General features: G+C 50.0%; 1 protein-coding gene across 2 annotated transcripts; it reads left to right on the top strand.

Annotated features, from left to right (window-relative positions):
• Positions 1-20,649: 20,649 nt before the first annotated feature.
• Positions 20,650-24,611, top strand: LOC147915240 (uncharacterized). Of its 2 annotated transcripts, XR_015554241.1 has the most exons (3): positions 20,650-20,868; positions 21,420-23,530; positions 23,635-24,611. XR_015554241.1 is itself a non-coding variant. In XM_087438890.1 (2 exons), the coding sequence occupies exon 2, from the start codon at positions 21,699-21,701 to the stop codon at positions 22,755-22,757; it is 1,059 nt and encodes a 352-aa protein (XP_087295016.1). In that variant the 5' UTR covers positions 20,650-20,868; positions 21,420-21,698; the 3' UTR covers positions 22,758-24,611. The 2 variants fall into 2 exon arrangements, 1 of the variants encoding a protein (XP_087295016.1); XM_087438890.1 differs by having other exon boundaries at positions 21,420-24,611.
• Positions 24,612-25,281: the final 670 nt, after the last annotated feature.

Below are 25,281 nucleotides of genomic sequence, written 5' to 3'. Positions count from 1 at the left end.
TCGTGCTTGGTCGTGGGCTCTGCCACACTGGGTAGATGAGGATGCTTATCCGTGTCCGCACTTGGGGAAACCAAGGCGGCGCTTTCCCAGGAGTCACATTAGGGAGGAGGAGCTTGGAAACAGGTGATGGCATGGTTCCTGACACCCAGGCGGTACCTAAAGAAGTCTTTTCCTCACTTCCCTCTTTCTTAGAATATAATAATTAGAGAAATACATAATGCCAGGCACAGTTCTACACTCTACACGTATTAGCTCAGTTAACTCTCTGCACAACCTTATGAAGTAGCGTGGTGATCATCCCCACTCTGCAGAGGGGGAAATGGAGGCCAGAGAGATGAAGTAGCTGGTTAGGGTCACCTAGTAGGCAGCAGAGCTGGAATTCAAACCCAGCGCTGCCTCCTGTGGCCCCAGCAGGAGGACACTCCATGCTTGGGAACGTGGCGACTTTGGCTTTGCTGTTGTTTATTTTCAGATTGCACTAGCAGTTGATTCATTTTACACCGCAATGAACTGCTCCTACTTGATGAAAAGGGAAACGGAATTTCTGTGCCTCTGTAGTTTGGAATGTTTACTGCTTTGATTGAGATTTAATGAGTGGAAATAAAAAATACTCTGAGTGTATACACATTATCAGGTAATATATATTCAAAACAGGATATTCAAAAATTAAACATCTGCTAAGACACGTTAATTTTTGTGGGAACGCTATAGCCTCATTCTGATATAAATTTACTGACAAAATCTATCACTCTGTACTTACAAACTGACTTTCAAGCTCTGGGCAGGAGCCTCCCCTGGACGGACGGAGTGTGTTAGGTGGCGTCAGTGGCTGAAATGCCATCAACCACAAGGGAGATAGGAATTGTAGCCAAGCCCGGGGTGCAATGATCAAGTTCTGGGCACATGTTGTGCTTGTTGACAGAAGAATTTACACTGGGGACTAGTCCTTCCTGGTTGCTCAGTCAGCTGGGCTCCTGCTCTTGTCAGCTGAAGCCCCCACCCCAGCTGGTTCCCCCCACGCCGAGGAGCTGGATTTCAAATCACACCAGAGATGCTGTGACAACGGGGTGACACGGAGTGTGCTGCTGTAATTAGTCTATCAAAGCAGGCAATATTACTACTGAGGAGGGGGCCACTCGTGCGTCACCCCAAGACGGCAGGCTGGTCCAGGGGGTACGGGCTCCCACTGTGGGAATGCACCCCTTGCTCTGAAGGCTGGCCTGGCTGGGGCACAGACCCCGCCACTCGGCTTGGCGGACCCCCTCACAGGGAGCACTGGCAGCCCACAGAGTGTGAAAAGAGGAAGCTCGTGGGCTGTCCTCTCCTTCCAAGGGAGACAGACCCAAGGCCAGACAAGGATCACTCAGGAAGTACGTCTTGAACCTCTTGCTTTCTGGAGACCTCGCTTCCCGAAGAAGATTGACTTAACACCTTCCTGTACTGGGATACAAATGTCCAGGCTTCTGCTCACTCAGATGATTTATTGGCAAAATCCCAGAGCAGGCACAGAGGCTTACATGTTGCTACAGAACAGAAGGTTCACTTTGAGTAATAGGTATTTTGCTCAAGAAAAGTTAGGAGGGAGGGCAAGACACAGGGAAAGAGGGAGGGAGACATCCTCATTTACATGATCTACAGGCATACTTCATTTTATTGCACTGCACTTTATTGTGCTTCACAGATACTGCGTTTCTTAGAAATTGAAGGTTTGTGGCAACTCTCTGTTAAGCAAGTCTATCGGTGCCATTTTTCCAACAGCATTTGCTCATTTCTTGTCTCTGTGTCACGTTTTGGTAATTCTCCCAATATTTCAAGCTTTTTCATTATTATTATATTTGTTATGGCGATCTGTGATCAGTGATCTTTGATGTTACTATTATAATTGTTTTGGGGGCACCATGAACCACACTCATATAAGACAGAGAATTTAATTGATAAAAGTTGCATATGTACTGATTGCGCCACCGAATGGCTGTTCCCCCATCTCTCTCCTTCTCCTCTGGCCTCCCTACTCCCTCAGACATAACAATATTGCAATTAGGCTAGTTAATAACCATACAATGGCCTCTAAGTTTTCAAATGAAAGGAAGAGTCGCTCATCTCTCACTTTAAATCAGAAGCGAGAAATGATTAAGCTTAGTGAAGAAGGCATGTCGAAAGCCAAGACAGGCTGAAAGCTAGGCCTCTTACACCAAACAGTTAGCCAAGTTGTGAATGCAAAGGAAAAGGTCTTGAAGGAAATTAAAAGTGCTACTCCAGTGAACACACGAATGATAAGAAAGTGAAAAAGCCTTATTGCCGATATGGAGAAAGTTTTATTTGTCTGGACAGATCAAACCAGCCACAACATTCCCTTAAGTGAAAGCCAGAGCAAGGCCCTAACTCTCTTCAGTTGTATGAAGGCTAGGAGGTGAGGAAGCTACAGAAGAGAAGTCTGAAGCTAGCAGAGGTTGGCTTATGAGGTTTAAGGAAAGAAGCCGTTTCCATAACATGAAAGTGCAAGGTGAAGCAGCAAGCGCTGACGTAGAAGCTGCAGCAAGTTATCCAGAAGATCTAGTAAGATCATTAGTGAAGGCGGCTACTCTAAACAGCAGATTTTCAATGCAGATGAAACAGCCTTATCTTGGAAGAAGATGCCATCTAGGACTTTCATAGCCAGAGAGGAGAAGTCAATGCCTGGCTTCAAAGCTTCAAAGGACACGCTGACTCTCTTGTTAGGGGCTAATGCAGTTGGTGACTTTAAGTTGAAGCCAATGCTCATTTACCATTTTGAAAATCCCAGAGCCGTTATTATGCTAAATCTACTCTTCCTGTGCTCTATAAATGTAACAACAAAGCCTCGATGACAGAACATCTGTTTATAACACGGTTTACTGAATATTTTAAGCCCACTGTTGAGACCTACAGACCAGAAAAAAAGATTCTTTTCAAAATATTACTGCTCATGGATGATGTACCTGGTCACCCCAGAGCTCTGATGGAGATGTACAATGAGGTTAATGTTGTTTTCATGTCTGCTAACACAACATCCATTCTGCAGCTCATGGATCAAGGAGTAATTTTGACTTTCAAGTCTTATTATTTAAGAAATACATTTCATAAAGCTATAGCTGCTGTAGATAGTGATTCCTCTGATGGATCCGGGCAAAGTCAATTGGAAACTTTTTGGAAAGGATTCACCATTCTAGATGCCATTAAGAATATTCAGGATTCATGAAAAGAGGTGAAATAACATTAACAAGAGTTTGGAAGAAGTTGATTCCAACCCTCACGAATGACTTCGAGGGGTTCAAGATTTCAGTGGACGAAGTAACTGCAGATGTGGTGGAAACAGCAACACAACTAGAATTAGAAGTGGATCCTGAAGATGTGACTGAATTGCTGCAATCTCATGATAAAACTTTAACAGATGAGGAGTTGCTTCTTCTGGATGAGCAAAGAAAGTGGTTTCTTGAGATGGAATATACTCCCAGTAAAGATGATGTGAAGATTGTCGAAATGACAACAAAGGATTTAGAATATGACGTAAACTTAGTTGATAAAGCAGTGGCAGGGTTTGAGAGAATTCATTCCAATTTTGGAAGAAATTCTACTGTGGGCAAAATGCCGTCAAGCAGCATCACGTGCAACAGAGAAATCTTTCATGAAAAGAAGAGCCAATCCTTCAAAACATACCACAAAGCAATAGTAATGAAAACAGCATGGTACTGGTACAAAAACAGACACACAGATCAATGGAGCAGAATTGAAAGCCCAGAAATAAAACCTCACATCTCTGGGCAGCTAATCTTTGACAAAGGAGCAAAGAATATACAATGGAGAAAGGAAAGTCTCTTCAATCAATGGCTTTGGGAAAACTGGGCAGCCACTTGGAAAAGAATGAAAGTAGACCATCTTCTTTCACCATAAACAAAAATTAACTCAAAATGGATCAAAGACCTGAAGGTGAGACCTGAAACCATAAAACTCCTGGAAGAAAATGTAGGCAGTACACTATTCGTCATTGGTCATAAAGGAATCTTCTCAAATTCCATGTCTACTTGGACAAGGGAAACAAGAGAAAAAATAAACAAGTGGGACTGCATCAGACTAAAGAGCTTCTGCAAGGCAAATGAAACCAGGATCAAAATGAAAAGACAACCCACCAGCTGGGAGAAAATATTTGCAAGTCATATATCTGACAAGGGAATAATCTCCATAATATATAAGGAACTCACACAACTGAACAACAAAAAAACAAATAACCCGATCAAAAAATGGGCAGAGGATATGAACAAACATTTTTCCAAGGAAGATACACAGATGGCCAATAGGCATATGAAAAGATGTTCAACATCACTAATCATCAGGGAAACGCAAATCAAAACTACACTAAAGTATCACCTCACACCCATTAGAATGGCTATAATCACCAAGATAAAAAAAATAACAAATGTTGGAGAGGATGTTGAGAAAAGGGAACCCTCATTCACTGCTGGTGGGAATGTAAACAGGTGCCACCTCTATGGAAAACAGTATGGAGATTCCCCAAAAAATTAAAAATAGAAATACCTTATGATCCAGCTATCCCACTTCTAGGTATTTATCCAAAGAACTTGAAATCAACAAGCCAAAGAGGCTTATGCACCCCTATGTTCATTGCAGCATTAGTCATTATAGCCAAGACGTGGAAGCAACCCAAGTGTCCATCAACAGATGATTGGATAAAGAAGATGTGGTATATATACAAAATGGAATACTACTCAGCCATAAAAAAGACAAAATCGTCCCATTTGCAACAACATGGGTGGACCTGGAGGGTACTATGTTAAGTGAAATAAGCCTGACAGAGAAAGACAAACATTGTATGACTACATATGTGGACTACAAATTAACACAAGGACAGAGAGAACAGTTTGGTGGTTACCAGGGGTAAAGGAGTTGGGGGGTGGGCACAAAGGGTGAAGGGGAGCATTTATATGGTGACTGACAAATAATAATGTACAACTGTATAATGTACAACATTATAAACTATTATGACATCAACAAAAAAATAAAAATAAATTTAAAAAAAGAGTCAATCGATGTGGCAAACTTCATTGTCTGAGTTTAAGAAAGTGCCACAGCCCCCCCAACTTTCAGCAACCACCACCCTGATCAGTCAGCAGCCATCAACATTGAGACTTCAGCAAAAAGTCAAGACTTCCAGCAGAAAAATGTTTACGATTTGCCAAACTCTCAGATGATGGTTAGCATTTTTTAGCAATAAAGTATTTTTTAAATAAGGTATGTATATTGGTTTTTTTAGACACAATGCCATTGCATGCTTAATAGACTACAGTATAGTGTAAACACAACTTTTATGTGCACTGGAAAACCAAAAAATCCGTGTGACTCGCTTTATTTTGATATTTGCTTTATTGCAGTGGTCTGGAACGAAACCCGAAACATCTCCGAGGTAAGCGTGTGTCTGACAGGCCTTGTTTGTGGTTGACTGGAAGGGTAAAGTGGGTGTTAGAGAATGGAGAACCTGAGAAACTCTTCCCCGTGGGGGTTGGGAAGGTGAAATGGTTGATGGAAAATGACAATGCCACCACATGGAGGTTTGGTGGACAATGGAGATTATAACGCTTGCTTTCCCCTTGGGTGGGTGAGAGAGTGAGCAGGGTTGAAGGAAAATGGAGATTATGATCACGCCTCTCCCCACATAGCCATGGAGTGGCAGTGGTGGAGAGAATGTGGTGACTTGACCCCACGAGGCCCTGAGTGGGGTCTAAACAGGACCGTATTGACCTGCTTGGAATGTACGGGATTCGGAGAACAGGGGGAAGGGCTGTCTGCACTGAGACTTGAAAGATCAGCAGGAGTCTTGACTGGGCCAGACATAGAATGGCCTGTAATACCAAGGAGAGCTCCGCCTACGCCCTGGCGTGATTTGCCCTCGAGGCCGCCCCTCTTCTGTCTTTTGGCCAGTCCCAGCCGAACCCCAGGGCCCTCACCTCAACCCCTCCAGTGCTGCCCAGTGACTCCCAGTCTCTCTCCTAGGGTCCACCCATACCAGCAGCATCTAGAGACCACCTACGAACCCCTGATGTGTCCCCCACCCACCGCCTGGTTGTGGTAGAGCCAACTGGGGCAGAGCTCTGACCCCTCATGGGGCCCCTGGGTCTGCACCTCCTCAGACTGTGCCCATAGTCTGTCCCACTCGGGAACTTCTTCCTTGCTATGCCATCCTCCCTGGGGGCCCTCAGTCATCTCTGCCCACCTCAAGCTCTCAGAACCTACTCTAATTGCCCCACATGGAGCCTCCCCGAATAACCTCACCCATCCAGAGTCCAGCCCCACAGGATCTCCAGCCTGTGTCTTCTGGAGGAGGGGGCGGTCGTCTCCAGCCAGCAGACAGGAAGGTGGGGTGCAGTCGCTGCTGGACACTGGACAGGCTGGTGGACTGCCCCGTGACCTCTTTTCATCAGACACCTCCAAGAATGGAAAGTGGAAGAATGTCCTCAGCTAGCAAGGACCTGGGCAAAGGGAATCCAGAGTTACTTGTGTGTCCACTTTGGGGCTGTGATGGGCAAGAGGGGGCCCGTGGCAGGCAGGGAGCCCAGCATTTTCATGTGCTCTTCATGGTGTTCTCCCCACAGCCCCGGGGGCTGGGTCTCTGTCATGCCCGCTTTCAGGGTCATAGCTGGCACCTGCCTGAAATTATACAGTGAGAAAGGGGTCGGGCAGAGAATCTGTGCTAGGGCCTTCTGTCTGAGGCCAACGGCCTTGCTCGGCCCTCCCTGTGCTGACAGGAGCATCTTGACCTCACGGAAGCAGAAACACGAAGGCTCATGAGACCACAACTCGGCATGTGTGAGCACCTTCCATCTGCAGAGACTGTGCTCAGACTGGGGATACAGAGGGGAACACAACGGGGCTGCCTGCTTTCAGGTTGCTCAGTGCCATGGGGGAGGGAGACACGAATCAGACGGACCCACAAACACATATGTGATTACAATGGTGATAGGACAGTGAAGAGGAAGTCAGGGGGTCTGAGCTAGTGGGAGGCCAGGAGGGCACCCTGGAGATGACTGAGTGGATGATGGGCAGGACCAGTTGGAAGGCTGACACTCCAGGGTGAGGGAGGAGCATGTGCAGAGGCCCAGGGGCGCGAAGGAGATGGGCCAGTTCTGGGAACTGGAAAAAAGTCCCTGCAGCCGAAGAGGAGGGGGCTTTAGGGTTGTGAGTGTGGGCAGGTGAGGAGCCCCATTCGTGGGACCACAGCAGCTGATCGGGAGATGCAGGCCTAGCAGACCCCTCCCCTGGAGAGCCGTGGATGGGGAAGGAGCCCTGGAGAGTCGGGGATCAGTGCGTCCACATATAACAGAGTCAACATAACAGTGACTGGGAAAAAAGAACGTGAAGTTCTTCTCTCTTGTGTAAAGAAGACTGGATTCCCTGTGCCAAGATTGGGCCCTGTCTCCATCTTTCTGCTCCATCACCCTCCCGTGGCTTCCATCCTCGAGGTGCCATCTGAGGGGGTCCAGCCATCATGTGTGCACTCCATACATGGCTGCAGGAGGAAGAAGAGATGGCAGCGAAGGATGCCATCTCACTTCCAGACCCTCCTCAGAAATCCCACACGGCCCTTCTACTCAAAACTTAGTCACATGACCACACCAGGGCTCCAGGGAGCCTAGAGTGTGGTCTTCTTAGGACGGGTGCGTGGCTCTGTAAGGAAGAAGAAGGAGAGGGTGTGTGCGCTGAGAGGACAGGAGCTGCTGAACAACGGCCAACGCCCTCCTGGCTTATCCCACGACAAATCCTCTGAGAGTTTGCAGATGAATTCCTGGTCTGTAGGAAGGTTCCCTCCCGGCGAACTGGGAGGAACACGGGCCCTTCATCTTCAGGATTCTCCTCCTCGGGGCCAGGCCTAGACTTGTCCTCTCGCTTTCACAGCAGTGACCACAAGGAGTACACTGGGTCATTCAGGTTCTCGATCTCTCTCTCTGTTTTTTTGCTTGTTTTGTCTTGTTTTACACTAGTAAACATACTGGTCTGGGTGAAGGGCTGTGCTCTGTTGATGGCCCAGACTGTAAACCATTCATTACACACTTTTATTCATTACACATGTTTAGCACTGACTATGAGGTAAGCAAGATGCTAGGACACTGGAGGACACAACGGAATGAGATATGACTTTGACCTACAGTGGCCTATGTCTCATCAGGATAAATACAAATCTTGGTAGTTAGAAAGTGAAATCAGCACAATAAACGCTTAGATATTTAGATTATTCTGGGGATGAAATAGATCAGCTAGGGTGCCTTCAGCTTCATGTAACAGAATTTCTGGCCCAAAGTGGCTTCAATGCAGATGGCTATAATCTCACCAACGAGGAGTCCAGAGTCAGGAGACTCCAGGGTTGATGGATTCATCCCGTCAGCAGGGGCTGGCCTTTGCATCAGCTCCTCTGGGATTCTCTTTACCTCTTTCCTCATGGTCTCACTTTGGCTGCTACAGCTGCAACATCACATACTCAGCCCACCAGGTCAAAGGCAGAGAGCGATGACCAATTCCTACCACCTGCCTTTCTCTAGTCAAGGAGAGAAAACTTCCCCAAACACCACCCACCTCCTCCAGAGGCATCGTCTCAGGCCCTATCTGCCAGAACTGGGTCAAATGCCCTCCTTGCCCCAACCCATCCTAGCAAAGAGGAAGAAGAGGACCCTGATTGATTTCCTCCAGTCATGATTCATTCCCTGGGAATGGACCACTTTCTCTGAGCCCATTGCATCAGGAGACCAGGACAATTTACGTTTTATTTATTAGTATGAGCGTCATTCAGTGTAGAAGAAAGAAATGACTGCTGGGGAAAGTACCAACAATGTTTGCAACAGGAGGCAGGGAGGTCAAGGACCAGAAGTCCAGGTGCAGATAGTGGATTGTCGTTGGGATGCAGAAGTCACGGAAAATGACGACAGGGGTGTGGTGGTGCCAGCAGCGAGCAGGGCTAAAGTCTTCAGTGATGACCACAGCCACGGGGAAGGGGCAGACAAGTGCACAGGAGGGGTGATGGGGTGCTGTCCAGGAAGGTACGTCCACCTTCTCAGATGGGCGGGCTACTCCCTCTGTTGCCCTGGGCCCTCAGCGTGAGGACCTCTCCTCTTCTTGGAGTCTAGTCTTCTCTGTCCTTGCCCCAGGCTACCTGCAGCCCGCCCACCCTGCATAGATCTCCCTTTCCTGAGGTCCCTCTTCAGAACCAGCCGTCGGATGGGAGAAACCGCAGCAGCAAAGGGAACAGTAGCAGCATCATGATCCAGGTGCACTTACGGTCACCATGGAAACCCCTGGGCGGAGCTTCTGTGATGGGCGGGGCTCCAGGGAAGACCCGAGGAACAGCCTACCCCCTGCAGGCGCGCAAATACCTGAGCGTCCCGCGGGCACCTGGTCCTGCTGCCTCCTGTGGGCAGGTCACCGCCTCCACACCCGCCACCCCACCCCCGTTGCTCCACCTGTGAAATGAAGACTCTAGGACAGGAGAGGGAGCCAGGCCCTGCAAGGGGCAAGGGTCCGCGAGGGCACTGGACCACCCTAGGGGATGGGGGATGGCGTCTGAGCAGTGATGTCAGGAGGGCCATGGTGAGAGCTGCCTGGTGATTGGACGCACAAGCAAGACTCCCCCACCTGTGAGGGCCATCTGGACAGTGGTCACAGGGCACGGATGTGATGTCAGGAGGAGGCTGGGTGGTTATAAAAGCCAGAGTGCCGGCCTGAGGCCTCACTGAGGGGAGAGGGGGCGTTTCCACCTCAGCCTTTCCAGCTCTTCACAGCCTTCTCCGCTCCGTTCTCCACTGGGACGACAGTGCCCTCCCACTCCCACCCCCGACCCCCACCCTCTCGCCCACACCATGGGCTCCATCTTCATGTTTGGGTCCACCTTCGTGGCCCTCTGGGGTCCCGCAAGTCCCCGCACGCGCTGCCTCATGGACCCGTGCCCCCGGGCGCTCCTCACCTACTGCCTTCCCAATAGGCAGGGGGAAGTCGGGCGCCGGGAATCAGAGAACAAAGGACCCTCATCCAGCGAGGGAGGGCCCCTCCCAGACCTCCGGCTCACCGTCAGCGGAGGGTGGCCGAGTTCCGGGACACCCAGCCCACCAGAAGCCCCTGACCCAGGGCGACTGTCGACACACACACACACACACCCATCCTCTAGGACCCCACCCAGTTGCACACCAGGTGTCCAGCCTCAAGTCTTCCCTGTCCGTTCCCCGAGTCCTCATCTGCCTGTGGCCGTCAGCACCTCTGCCGGGCCCAGGTGAGCTGGCTGGAAGAGGCTGCTCCCTGGTAGGGGGAATACACCTCATAGTAGTCGTCGTGTGCCCCCCCACCACGCTGCCCTCGGAGAATCCGAGCCCAGAAATTTCAGTGAGGACAGCGGCCTCGGAAACTTCCCATCGCCTCCTGGCAGCCTTGGCCCTGGCCGTGTCCCTGCCCCCCAGGGGCGGCCCCAACCACCAGAAAGGGAAGAACCAGTCCCAGCCGCCGCTCCCACACACCGCGATTCAATCAACCTGTAAAACAGACAGAAGGCCAGGAAATGGGGCGGGGGAACAACCTGAACACAAAAAAGTGGGGCATGATGACCCAGACATGGGACATCCGAGGCCCCCAGTCCAGGTGGAAACCCCTCTTCCAGTGGAGGGGCGGGTCAGGGGCTGTCTGTGAAGGCAGAGGTTGCTGCCTCTGTCGGAGGCGGGCTCGGAAACGTCAGTGGTTCCCGGCCAGGTGCTTGGAGCCATTCGGAGCCCTGTCCCCCCACGGGTCACTGTGCCAGGGTGCTGGTGGGCTCATGGCCTGAAGACTTTCGGCCTGAGACTGACTCGGCCTGCTGTCCGGGTGGCACATCACCCGGGGAGCCTTCTTCTGGGGAGTTCTCTTGTTCAGAGGGAGCAAAGGCTGCCGTGCCTTAGAACAGGAGGACGACCGGAAGTTGGAAGATCTGTCCGAGAAATCCAGCTTATAGAGAAAGTTTCAACAGACTCTCAGGGAAAGCTGAAATTGACCAAAGCAGCCCTTAATACCTGCAAGGAAACTAATAAAAATCTATCTGAGGAAGTGTCTGAGCCAAAGGATTTCCTAAAACTGTGAAAAAAGCTGAAAAATCTACTTATCTTGGCGTCCTGTGAAGGAAGGACACGATTTAAAGAGCTTGCCGGAGGACCAGGCCTCTCTGGACACGGCACGAGATGAGGAGGGGGCCTGCGAGCAAGTTCTGGGGGAGACCCAGGCCCTGAGCGAGGGCAGTCCCGGCTCAGCTCCTCCAGGCTAACGACAGGGCCTCGGACTGGGGGCGGGGGAGGCGTCAGGAGAACAGGCCGCGCGGTGGAGTCAGCGGCAGGCCTGGTGGGGAGCTGCAGAGCTTCCACCAGACAGGCGGGGACTCCTGAAGCTTTTGCCTTCCAGGCAACGCTCTCACGCCGGCGCACGCACCCATCCCAGGAGGACATGGAGCTGGGGCTGCGTGTGGGTCCCTCCCCGAGAGGTGGGCGAGCTCACGATGGCCGTGAGGCTGAATAACTGTGTGGAAAGGCGGAAGCGTCCCGGGTGGCTGTGATGTGCAGCCCGGCGTCACGTCACGGCCCCGCCACACGAGTCCTCACGGTCTCCAGCTGGTCGTCCCGACAGGGCCGGCGTCTAATCCCACCCTGAGAGCAGAGCCTGAGGGGGCAGGGGTCCCCCCGCTCTGAGAAGGTGTCGGGAACCACAGGGAGGGGACGCTGAGCACAGCCCGCCCGCCCCGTCAACACCTCACCCTGGTGACTCCTCCGAAACTCAAGCCGGCTGAGGGGGCGCCGTCCTGACGGGAAGGAAAGCGGAGCGGTGTCCGCGCCCGGGTTTCTGCCGAGACCACTTCCGCCCGGGACCTCCCAGCCAGCTGGTGGCGGACGTGGGCTTGGACCCCGGCGTTGTGGCTCCGAACTCCGGCGCGGAGCAGGCGCTTCTCCCCCGCGGGCTCCTGTCTGCTGCGGGCCCTTGATGAGCAGACGTGCGGGGAGCGGGGGGAGAGAGGCCGGAGGGTGGGCCGCAGGCCCTGTCCCTGGGGGGGGGGGGGGCCGCAGGGGAGAGACTGGAGGGGGCGCCGGGGTGCGGGCTGCGTGCTCGGAGCCGCGGAGGCCCCGCAGGATGGGGGGAGACGGGGGTGCGCTCTGCTGCTCCCGGGCGGGGTGGAGGGGGGCGCGGGGCGGAGCAGGAGACGGGCGGGCGCAGGTGCGGCGGGAGACGGGAGGGTGTCCGTGGACGCGGAGGGAGGGGGCCCCTCCGAGAGGCAGAGCTGAGAATCGGGGATGAATTGGATGCTGGGGGCGGGGAGGGAGGAGGAGGCCGAGGTTCCGGGCTCGCCCCTCCCGGGTGATGACCCTCAGCTCAGGGACTGTGGCTGGAGCTCAGGTGAGGTGCGGACCCCAGTGAGCGGCCGCCTGAGGCTCAGGTGAGGTGGAGGTGGAGAGCCTGGAGCCGTGGCCCAGGGCGGTGCTGGAGGCACACGCGCTCATAGCAGCCGGGCCTGAAGGGAGGAGAGTCATCCAGAAGGCTGGGTCTTGGAGAAGGTGAGCTCGAGCGGGACTGGAACGGTGTCTGAGCCGTTTTCAGGGCCGCTGGTTTCAGGGGCCAGGGGGAGGGCCGTGGAGTCCAGGTACCTGGGAGCTGAGCAGCGCTGGGAACCTCCTCTGCGCAGAGCTGGTGTTAATGTGATAAATGTCGTGTCAGACGGTAAGGACCGGGAGGAGGTGCGGTTTGAGGAGGGACATTTGGTGAAGCTCTGCCGTGAGATGGACACTGTGTGGGACCTGGACCTCTGGACCCGCCCTCCCACAGCAGAGGCAGCATTTCACACTCGGTTTCTGTCAACTGGAGACCCCAGGTCTCCTGCACTGGGTGGGGACTGAGGGGCAGAGGTCAGCGGGCACTTGTGTGGTCCCAACACTGGGAACCTCCTCTGCTCAGCTGCTCAGATGCGGCTCACCCCCACCCCAGGTCCCCGAACACATCAGCCTCCTGGAGGCCAGAGGGACCAGGACTCAAGTTTGGGGGTGTGATCCAGAGCTGCTCACCCCTTTCCAACCCCCAGTTCCTTCATCTGTAAAATGCGGGCGACTCGGGGATGGAGTGGGGTGAGCAGGAGGCAAGAGATGGCAGGGGTTGGGGAGGGGGTGTCAGGGGCAGGGGACTGATGGAGTCCCAGGGAGGGAGGGTCCACTGTGAGCTGGCTCCTTGTCCTGGCTGTCCCTTCCCAAAGACAGAACATCAGCTCTGGGAGGAGAGCACTCTGGTGCTGCCTCTGCCCCACGCCCGGCCTTCTCTGCCCCTCTCGGTCACAGGCTGCCACAGCCCAGCACCAGCATTCCGCGGACCCCTCCTGTCTCCTCCGTGGCTGCTCAGCACCCACAGGTCGGGGCCCTGGTCCACAGGGAAGCTTCAAGCTCCAGGGACCTGGAATGGGATGGCTAACTTTAGGGAGGTATTCTGTGATGTGTCACAAATATGGGATTAGTAATATATAGATAGATAGATAGAAGTATTTATAGATTCACAAGAAGCCACAGATAGTACCCTTCACCCATTTTGCCCCAGTGGTGACATCTTACATCACTGTGAACAATACTGACACCAGGAAACCGACATGGGCACAATGGGCGTGTCTGGTTCTGTCATTTTATCACGTGTGCATGCTCGTGACCAGCAGCACAATCCAGGTGTGGAACTGCTCCATCAGCACAAAGATCTCCCTCGTGCTGCCCACCCCTGCCCCCACCATTCCTGCTGTGGAAACCACCAATCTGTTCTCCATCTTGGGAGTTTTGTCAATTTGAGAATGTTACATGGATGGAATCACAGCTGTGACATTTTGAGATTGGCTGGGTTTTTTCCTTTCACTCAGCAGAATGCCCCTGAGATCCATCCAAGTTGTGTGTTTCAGTGATTCTTTCTCTCTTTTTGCTGAGTAGGGTTCCATAGTGTAAACATACCACAGTTAGTGCATCCATTCACCTTTTGAAGGACGTTTTGGGTGTTTCCAGTTTTTTGGCTATCACAAATCAACCTGCAGTGAACATTTGTGCACAGGTTTTTGTGGGAACTTAAGTTTTCATTTGCTGGGATGATAATCCAGGAACGTGATTTCTGGGTTGTATGGTACATTTTTGTTTAGCTTTTTTCTTAAAAACTGTGTTACCAGAGTGGCTGTACCATGTATGAGAGATACACATTCTTGCCAACGTTCGATGTTGTTATTTTCCATTTTCACTGGCTGTACTAATAGGTGGGTAGTGATATCTCATTCAGGTTTTCATTTGAATTTCCCTAATGGCCAGTGATGTGGAACATCTTTTCATGCACTTATTTGCCATCTGTATATTCTCTTTTGTGAAATGTCTGTTCACATCTTTTGCCCATTTTCTGTTTGGATAGTTTGGTTTGTTACTGTTGAGTTTTGAGGGTTCCTTATATATTCTAGATACACGTCCTTTGTCAGATATGTGGTTCGCAAATATGTTCTCCTAGTCCGTAGCTTGTCTTTTCATTCTCCTAACAGGACCTTTAATAGAGCAAAAGTTTTTAATTTTGATAAAGTTCAATTTATCAGGTGTTTAGTTTTATGGATTGGGCTTTTAGTGTCATGTCTAAGAATTCTTCACCAAGCCCTAGGTCCTGAAGATTTTCCCCTATGCTTCCTTTTAAAGGTTTTATAGTTTTACATTTTACTTTTAAATCTATGCTGTGATCAGTTTGAGTTCATTTTTGCATAAGGGGTGAAGTTTAGGTCAAGGTATTTTTGTTCATTTGTTTTGTTTTTTGCCTATGGATGTCCAATTGCTCTGGCACCATTTGTTGAAAAGATTATCCTTCTCCATTAAATTGACTTTTCACCCTTGTCAAAAATCAGTGAGTTGTACTAGTGTAGGTCTACTGCTGGGTCCTCTATTCTGGTCCATGGATCCTGTGTCTTTTCCTCCACCAGTACCACAGTCTTGAGATGGAGTATACTGATTTCTTCCGTTTTATTCCTCTTCAGAATTGTTTTAGCTATCCTAGTTCCTTTGCATTTCTGTACAAACTTTAGAATAATCTTCTCTATGTCTGTAAAAGAAAACTTTCTGGGATTTATTTAAGAATTGTGTTAAACCAGTATGTGAATCTGGGGAGACTTGACATCTTTACTATGTTGCATCTTCTAATTCATGAGCATGATGTGTCGCCCCATTCATTTACATCTTTGATCTCTTTCATCGGTGCTGTGTAGATTTCAGCATATATCTCTTGTACAAGTTTTTTAGACTTATATCTAAGTTTCAATGACTATAAATGGTATATTTTTATATTTTGGTTTCCACGTGTTCATTGCTTATGTATAAAAATAAAGTTGATATTTGTATGTTTATTTTGTATCCTGAAACCTTCCTGAACTCATGTATTAGTTCTAAAGTAGTTTCTTTTAGTTTTGCTTTGTTCATGGATTTGCTGGAATTTTCTACATAGACAATCATACTATCTACAAATAGGAACAGTTTTACTTTTCCCTTTCCAATCTGTACGCCTCCTCCCCGCCCCCCGCATCCTTTCCTTGCCTTATTGCATTGGCTGGAACTCCCAGCACTATGTTGAATAAGAGTGGTGAGAGAAGACATCCTTGCCTTGTTCCTGATCTTAGGAGAAGAACATTCAGTTTTTCACCATTCAGTGTAATGTTAGCTGGAGGGTTTTTGTAGATGCTCTTTATCAAGTTGAGGAATTCCCTTCTGTTCTGATTTTTTTCTGAGAGTCATCGTGAATGGGTGTTCAATTTTGTCAAGTTCTTTCTGCATCAAGTGATGTGTGCTCGTGTGATTTTCTCTTTTTAGCCTATTGATATGGTGGATTATATGGATTGATTTTTAAGTATTGAAACTGTCTTGCACCTCTGGAATAAACCCCACTTGCTCATGGTATATGATTCTTCTTATGTAGTGCTGAATTCTATTTGATAATGTTTTGGGGATTTTTGGCATCTCTATTTGTGAGGGATATTAGTTTATAGTTTTCTTTTTCTGTAGTATCTTTGTCAGGTTGAGCATCAGAGTAATACTGGCTGCATAAAATAAGTTGGGGAGTGCTCTCTTGTTTCCTATTTCTGGAAAATATTATGTAAAATTGATAATAATTCTTCTTTAAATGTTTGGAAGAACTCTCCAGTGAAACAATCTAGGCCTGGAGAGATCTTTTTTGGGAGCTTTAAAATTATCAATTCAATTTCTTTTGATATTTATAGGGGTATTAAAATTATCAGTTTCAAACGGGGAATGTGTAGTAGTTTGTGCTTTTTGAGAAATTGGTCCACCTCACCTAAGGTGTCAATTTGTGTAGGTGGCATATTCCATTATTATTCCTTTGATGTCTGTAGGATCTGGGCTTATATCCTTTGTATCATCCCTGATATTGATAATTTGTGTCTTCTCTTTTTCTGTATCAATTTTGCAAGAGGTTTGTCAATTTTATTGATTATCTGTTTCATTGATTTTCTCTATTTTTCTTTTTTCAATTTCCTTGATTTCTGCTCTTATTTTTGTTTCCTTTCTCCTGCTTTCCTTGGCTTTATTTTGCTCTTCTTTTTTCTAGTTTCTTAAGATGCAAGTTTAGAAGATTGATTTGAGACTTTTCCTCTTTTTTAGTGTCAGCATTTAATCCTGTAAATTTCCCTCTCAGCACTGCATTCCACAATGTGTTCCACACATCACACTGTGTTCCACAAATTTTAATGTTTTATTTCCTTATAATTTAGTTCAGTGGTTTTAATTTCCCTGAGACTTGCTCTTTGACCCATGAATTCTATAGCAGTGTGTTGTTTAGTTTCCAAGTGTTTAGAGATTTTCCTGTAATCTCTCTATTATTTTTTAGTATGATTCCATTGTGGCCAGAGAACATATTCTGTATCATTTCAATTATTTTACATTTGTTGAGGTTTGTTTTATGACCCAAGACACAGCCTATCTTGTTATATGTTCTGTGGGCACTTGAAAACAATATGAATTTTGCTGTTGTTGCTTGAAGTGTTCTATAAATGTCTAGGTCAATATTCTAAACAGAAATTTGTTTTTCTATTTCTTGTTTCCATTTTTTTTTACCTTCATATTGGTGGCTTGAACATTTTCTAGAATTCCATTTTGATTTAAGTGTTTTTCAGTGTATCTCTTTGTAAATTCTTGTGTGTGTTTGTTCTAAGTATGACGTTATATGAACATAACATCACAGTCTACTGGTCTCCGCATTTTACAGTTTGAGTGATGACCAGGAACCTTACCTCCCCGTAGGTCCACTTACCCTCCCCTGTCTATAATATAATTGTCTTCAATATTTCCTTTTCATATATTGGGAACCACTGTCAGACAAAAATGTTATAATTTTAGCTTCAACCATCAAACATAATTTAGAAAAATCAAGAGGAGAAGAAAAGTTAATGTATTTACTCATATTTTCACTCTTCTGTTTTTCTTTCTTCCTTTGTGATGTTCCAGGATTTTTTTTTTTTGTAATTTCTTTCCTCTCAAGAACTTCTTTTAGCTATTCTTTTAGGGTAGGTCTGATGATGACAAATTCTTAGTTTTCCTTCATCTGAGAGTCTTGATTTCCTCTTCCTTCTTTAAAGATATTTTCACTGAATATAGAATTCTGGGTTGACAGTGCTTTTCTTTCAGCACTTGAAAAATGTTGTGCCACTTCTGGTTTCTATGGTTTCTAATGAGAAATCCACTGTTATTCAAGTGGTTTTTTCCCCCCATAGGTAAGACATCATTTCTCTCTCACTGCTTTCAAGACTTTTTCTTTGTCTTTGGTTTTCAGAAGTTTGAAAATTAGGTGTGGTCTTAGTCTTCTCAGGCTGCCATAACAAAATACCATAGACTGGGTGGCTTAAACCACAGAAATTTATTTTCTCACAGTTCTGGAGGCTGGAAGTCTGAGATCAGGGTGACAGCATGGCCAGGTTCTGGTGAGCACTCTCTTCCTGGCTTGAAGACGGCCACCTTCTCACTGTGCTCACGTGTGGTGGGGAGAGAGCGAGTGAGCTCTCTGATGTCTCTTCTCATAAGGGCACTAACCCCATCATAAGGGTCCCACCCCCAGAACCTCATCTAAACCTAATTACCTCCCAAAGGCCCCACCTCCAAATACCATCACCTGGAGGATGAACTTCAACATGAGCATTTTGGGAGGACAAAATTCAGTCCATAGCATGTGTCTTGGTGTGGATTTCTTGGATTTATCCTGTTTGGGTTTTGCTCAGTTTCTTGATTGTTTAGGTTAATGTCTTTTGCCAAATTTGGAAGATTATCAGCCATTGTTTCTTCAAATACTTTTTAATCCCTGCTTTTTTTCTTTTCTCATTCTGGGATTCCAATGACACAAATGTTAGATTTTTTGCTGTAGTTTCACAGGTACTGGGGGTTCTGTTCTGTTTTTTTTTTTTTTTCTTTTCTTTTTCGGTCTATTTTCTCTCTGTTGTTTAGATGAGGTAATTTTTATTGTTCTATCTTCAAGTGTACTGACTCTTTCCTCTGTCTTCTCCATTCTACTGTTGAGCTCATTTATTGCATTTTTTAGATTGCCTTTTTTTTTTTTGAGGAAGCTTGGCCCTGTGTAACATCTGTTGCCAATCTTCCTCTTTTTCTTTTTTCTCCCCAAAGTCCCAGTACATAGTTGTATGTCATAGTTGTAGAGTTGTAGCTCTTCTATGTGGGACGCTGCCTAAGCATGGCTTGATGAGCAGTGAGTAGATCCGCACCCAGGATCCCAACTGGCGAACTCTGGGCCACTGAAGCAGAATGCACTAATTTAACTGCTACCCCACCGGGCCAACCCCATTGCATTTTTAAAATTTCAGTTATTGTATTTTTTTCAGTTCTAAATTCTCAATTTAGTTCTTCTTTGTATCTTCTGTTTCTTTTCTGAGACTCTCTGTTTTTTCATTTGTTTCAAGCATGTTTTTAATTGCTTGTTGGAGCATTTTTATGATGGCCACTTTAAAATCCTCATCAGATAATTGCAATATCAGTGTCATCTCAGTGTTGGGGGTCTTTTGATTGTCTAACTTGTTCAAGATGATATTTTCCTGGTCCTGATCCCCTTATCCCCACCACCAAAGTGTAGGGAAAATAGCCTGGTGGTCACCTCACATGGAAGCCCCAAAGGCCAGTCTCTCCCTCTCCCTGCATCAGCCCAGGGCAAGCCTGTGGTCCTCCCACATCCACCTGGGCTCTCCCTTGGGGAAATGGACCTCTCACCAGCAACTCTAGGACCAGGTGTCTCATGGAGGGTTCTCCCTCCAGGTAGCCAGCTGGGACCATTCCCAGGCTCCACCCAGCCTCCTCCAGCTGCAAGCCCCAGACGCCTCTAATGTGTTCCGTCTTGCTCAGGTTAGCCAAGGCCAGCCTCTCAACTTGCACCAGAAAACCCAGGTGATACAGAACTGCTAAAATAGGTTGACTTTTCTCATCACCCCAATTAGATAGAATGAGGGGAGTATCCTCGCTCCCCCCAAATCACGGATCAGGCATTTCAGCCCAAGTCCATCTACACCCAAAATACCTCCCCATACCGTCGATCATGCCTGGCCCCATAGACAAGGCAGTCCATTCACTCAGGGCTAACGAAAACATGTCTTTGGGAAACACTTTTGCCGAAAGTAACCCTGACCCCTTTCTACAGGGAGTGGGTTTCCTGAAATGGAAGTGATGGCCTAACCATGATCTCAAAGTCGGGGATTTCAATTCCATAAGACTTCTCCGACTGAACTGAAGGTGAGCTCACCGTGTTCATCTCATGCTCCTCTGTGTGGCAGCAGTGGGAGGCCTGGACCACAGGGTGCTGGGCTTGGACTGGAAGGCTCAGGGTGCAGCCACAGTGACTCCATGGGCATGACTCACTGGACTCGGGGTTCTGCAGGTATCGCAGGACAGTCGGCCTGAGGGAGGATCGCTGTGCAGTGACTTGTAGAAGCTCCTGTCTTTGTAGACGTCTGCTTTCCAGTATGAAATGAGTAAAACTAGGCGGGCTGAGTCCTCTATCCAACATGGCAAATCAAGAAATCAGGTTCAACAGTGACATGGGACCCAGGAGAAGAGGTGCTGAATCTCTGGGCCCAAATCACAGAAGTTAAGCCAATACTTCCATCCTCCATTTTTGAATTTCAGATTTTCCAATGCAAATTTAAAATAGAACTCATTCATATAATAGTTTGCAGTAAACTGTGTTTCCCACAGCTCAGCAGGAAGACGTCCCCCATTTCTGCCCTGGTCGTCCCTGCAGTCCCCCTTGCTCCTCCGCTGTCTGCGCTCAGGGCCCTGAGGCAGCCTCCGTCCTGCTGGCCACAGGGAAATGGAGTAAATGTGTAGTAATTTCTGAATCAGAGCAACATAGATGTTGCTAAAAACACAAAATGAGTTAAAAGAAGAGGCAGCAGAGTGGGATGGAGCCTGGTGACTCTGTCCATCATCCACCTGTTTGACAAGGATGACTGCTGGGCATCTCTGGGCATTGAGGGCAGGGGCCGTGCTGGGCACAGAGGTGGGGGGAGGGCAGGGGGGCTTGGGTTTGTGGGACAACACGGCACAAATCCCACAGAGACGGCCCCTAACTCCCCATCAGCAAGTGGTTCATCCTCCCACTTGCTCACGCCCCAAACCAGTGTCACCCTGGCCCCCTCGTCCCCACACAGTGCCCTGTCACCGTGGCCGAGCTGCCCCTGCCTGGGCTGCCGTTCTTCCTGCAGGAGCCTGAGTGACCGACCATCTGAGCACATCCTTTGCATCCTGCCCAGCCCTGCTCGAACCTCCTGTGGCTCCAGGACACAAGCTCCTCGCCTGCCTCCCCCCCGTGAGTCCCCCAGGCCTGCGGCACCCTCTCCTTCACTGGGTGCCTCCCCTGGAGTGCTCCTCCCCATCTCCATGCACCTTTGCTGCCTCAGGACCCCCCTGCGTCCCCGTCCCGCAGAGAGGGTATAATCCCCCAACTAGCCTGTCACCCAGCCCCCTCCGTCCATCCCCTGAGCTCACGTTGCTCCTCCTCACACTGGTCCAGGAGGTTGTTAGAGTCATTGTAATGGCTTCACAGGACTGGCGTCTGTCCCCCAGAATGTGGCCTAGGTGGGCCCGGGGACTGCTCTGAACCCCTCAATCTAGTCGGCGCCCAGTAGGTAGTTTGCACTAGTGAGCAAGTTGCTCTTTAGGGGAGGCCACATTTAAGGAAGCAAACTTGATCTAGTTCAATGCAGTAGAGAGTAATTTATTTATTTATTTTTTGGTGAGGAAGATTGGCCCTGAGCTAACATCCATTGCCAACCCTCCTCTTTTTGCTTGAGGAAGATTGCCCCTGAGCTAACGTCTGTGCCAATCTTTCTCTATTTTGTTTGTGGGTCGCTGCCACAGCATGGCTGACGGGTCGTGTAGTTCCACACCTGGATGTGAACCGGTGAACCCTGGGCTGCCAAAGTGGAGTGCGCTAACCACCCACTACACCACCGGGCCGCCCCGGTAGAGAATAATATTCGAGCAGTAGCTATTCATCCCTGGGTCCCACATTGACCCCAAATCTTACTAAGCGCCTGTGCCTTAGAGCATGGCTCCGGTGAACAGGACAGGGACCAGCGTGGACCTGTCCCCCTGGACCAGCGTGGGCTGCTCTGCTGTTGTTGAACCACATGGTGAATGCAAGCGGAGGCAACAAGGTCCCGGGGCAGACGGGGCCTCAGGACAGCAGGCCCGCGGGGCGGGGGGAGGGATGAAGCCCCAGCTCCGAGGGGCCCACGGCCGTGCACGTCGGGGCGCCGTCCAGGCTCTGGGCTCTTCTCACGACGTGGAGCAGGCGCCGGCCTCACCCGCCTCCCGGCCCACGCTCCTCAGGGCAGCGTCTGCAGCCTTGTGGCCACCGTTCCAGAACGCCAGACATTCCTGAAATGGGAAAAGGGAAATGAAGAACCAGTTTTCCGGAGCACAGAGGAACATCCCAATAAAAGGAACGGTGGCTTGTCTGCTGTGGACAGCTGGAAAGGTCGCGGGCCGTCGGGCTCACGGGCTGTTCGCCCCAGCGGCTTCTGGGTGCTGCTGGTCCCTCACGTCCCGGACACTCGCAAGCTTCGGAAAGGCCGCCAGTGCTCTGGTGTCGCCACCGCCGTGAGAGGAATGAACTCGGCGCTTCCCACGCATCGCTTCTCCGTCATGTTGGGTTTAGGGGACGATGCAGTGAACGTTTTCCTCTATAAATGTTGGGGGAAAGTGCTGTCTCGAGAGGCACTTGGTCCTGGCTGGGTTGGGGTATTGAGGGAGCCACGCAAGAGCGACCTTGTCTCGTCTGGTTCCCAATCTGACCCGGCCCAGGGCTCCCTCATACACCGCTCTGGCAGAGAGAGACTCAATGAACGGAAAAATGGGGCACCAGGGCCAGAAGGGGTGTGGGCGGCAAGTGGCCACATTCCAGATCCGGGAATCAGGGACAGGGCGCCCCCAAGCAGGGCTCCCACACTTTTGATTTCAGGAGCCAGTACAGTCCAGGGCACACTGGAGGCTTCTCACCTTTCTATTTTCAGAAATAAGAACATTAAGTGCAGTTCCGTCCACACCGTCACCTTCTCATCTAAGGAGAGAGATTCTCCCACCCACAGGGAGGACACAACTTCAGAGAAAAGCCAGTCGCTTCCAAGAAATGGGGACAGGTGGCTGTCCAAGCCAGGCCCCTTGAGGGTGAAGGGACATTCCCCACCATCGTAGGACAGGGGAACGACAGGCCACACCGATGGTCAGGCGCAGGGGATGTGCAGTCCCCTGTCGGGAGAGGGCGCTGTGACCTCCTCGGGCCCGGGCCGCAGGTGCGCTGCGGGGCCTGCTGTCCTGGAAACCACATGGAGAAGGCGCCTCAGGGAAGCAGGTGTGGTCAGTGTGTCAGCCGTCGCTGAGGGGCCAGGACGGGGACGCAGTGCACACCAGCTGGTGGGGGGTGGGGTGTCCTGCTGGTCCCCTTGTGTCCCTCTTGCTGGCTCTGTGCACCGCCCCCCAGCTGCTGCGTCATGGGCCCCTGCACCCTCCTGCAGAGAGCCGCCTGCGTGACGGCCCGCTTAGCCCGCAGATGCAGGGAGTGGAAGTGACTGGAAGTCAGGTCGCCCCCAGGGCACCCGAGGCTTCGAGCCTTCAGCTGGCTGGCGCTGGAGGAGGCAGGTGTAACTTGTGCCCAGAGCCCCACGGATCAGATGGCGCCCGTGCACCACGCAGCCTCTGGAGTGCTGTGCAGGTGGACGTGGGCCCACTGGGGAAGCGGCCCCGCCAGCCGGGCCGGCCATCGGCGCTTAGGACACCGCAGACCGGCCACAGACGCGGGCTGAGCCTGGAGGAGAAAGCTCTCCCTTCAGAGCCACAGCGGGCGGGCTTGGGCGGCCGAGGGCTCGTGTCCCCGGCTCTGTGAGCTCCCTCAACACAGTGGAACAACAGCATGGACGAAGACCGGTGGATCGGCAGGTGAAGGATTTCCCACCTTTTGTAAAGGACAGGTAGCCGTTTGAACTACTCTACTGCCCTCTTTTTAAATAAGCTAAATGTCTCCCCCTTGTCACTATCTCTGGTCTCACATTTCTTCAACCGCGTGATCACTTAGGAAACCTCTTGGATGACTGTGACTAGTCAAGCCCTCAGCTGGCCTCAGGTTGGGTCACCTGCCGGCTGGGTGGCCTCCCCACGTGGTGCAGCTGCTGCTTCTGACCCCCACGTGCCCAGCTTCTGAGAGAATGGGATTTCGGCCAAAGTCAGAGGCTCACAACTCTGAGCCAGGTCGGCCCCTCGGCCCTCATCACCCCTCCACCTTCCAATCCCCAAAGAGAGCCAGCCGGGACCCTGCGGGGGCTCCAGAACCATCAGCATCAGCATGGCCTGGGATGCAGGCACGCCCAGGCCCAGGATGTCCCGCCTTCAGAGCAGTCAGGTGTGGGGCCGGAGGAGACCTCAGGACATAGGATTCGGAGATGGAGTGTGGTGACAGCTGCTGACCTGTCCACCAGACAAGACTCTCCACCAGCAAGAAGATTATGACTGGCTGAAGGCTCAGAGGATGGTTAGCATTTTTTAGCAATAAAGTATTTTTCAATTAAGGTATGGACGTTGTTTTTTTAGACATAATATTATTGCACACTTAGTAGACTACGCTATAGTGTAAACATAACTTTTATATGCACTGAGACACCAAAAGATTCGTGTGACTCGCTTTATAGTGACATTCGCTTTGTTGCGTCATTCTGGATCTCTTGGCCTCCAGTTGCATTTCTAATGGGGATGGGCACTTCTTTCTCACGATCGCTCTCTGTGGCATCTCCCTTTGTTGGGTCACTTGGCTGTTGCTTTGCAAGAAAATATGAAATTGCAATGTGAGGGCCGGCCCCGTGGCTTAGCGGTTAAGTGCGTGTGTTCAGCTGCTGGCGGCCCAGGTTCGGATCCCGGGCGCGCACTGACGCACCGCTTCTCTGGCCATGCTGAGGCTGTGTCCCACGTACAGCAACTAGAAGGATGTGCAGCTGTGACATACAACTATCTGCTGGGGCTTTGGGGGAAAAAATAAATAAAATTATAAAAAAAAAAAAAAGAAATTGCAATGTGAAATATTTGCTTCACTATATTTGCTTCACAAATTTACGCCCTGCCGCTCTGTGTCCGTGCCCATCACATACACAATACTTTTTCATTTCAAGGCTGAATCATAGTGTAATATTTTTGAGAATATTTTTAAATAGCAATTAAACTCACTGGGTGTAGCACCAATAATGCCCATCACCGGATTAAAGTGACGACCACAGGAAATACCTTGATGGAGTAAGCACATGCATAGTTAACAATAACCATGGCAGGTTGTCATACCTGTCACCGGCCCAACAGTGTTGTAAGAAACGTCCCTATCTGACTCTTAAATGTGCCTCTTAGAATGGACTCAGTATGGTAGTTATGCAAGCATGTGTTACCAGAGGCAGGAAGAGGCCCAAGGAGATGGAGGCTCAAGGAGATGTCAGTGGGTCTAGCCTGCACGTTAGAATCACCTGGGGACTTTACATGTGGCCTCTGCCCAGGCCGTATCCCCAGAGACTCCTATATGTCACAGGACTGGAATGGGGCTCCCTGCGTCAGAATGGTTTAGAAGGCCCCCAGGTGATTTTGATGTGCCACTGGGGTTACGTGTCAGGTGGCCATGAGGTTCCAAGGTTTCTGGGAGAGAAGGAGCGTGGCCCCTATCAGGGCTGCCCCTGCTGCCTGGGTGGGT

This window comes from Ceratotherium simum, chromosome 14, assembly GCF_057802395.1.
Source record: "Ceratotherium simum simum isolate JZ-2026a chromosome 14, ASM5780239v1, whole genome shotgun sequence".
Classification (NCBI taxonomy): Eukaryota; Metazoa; Chordata; class Mammalia; order Perissodactyla; family Rhinocerotidae; genus Ceratotherium; species Ceratotherium simum.
This window is presented reverse-complemented; position numbering and strand designations above follow the sequence as displayed.

Excerpts from the sequence above, each read along its gene's own strand:
- LOC147915240 (XM_087438890.1), top strand. The coding sequence starts at position 21,699 with ATGCAAGCGGAGGCAACAAGGTCCCGGGGCAGACGGGGCCTCAGGACA.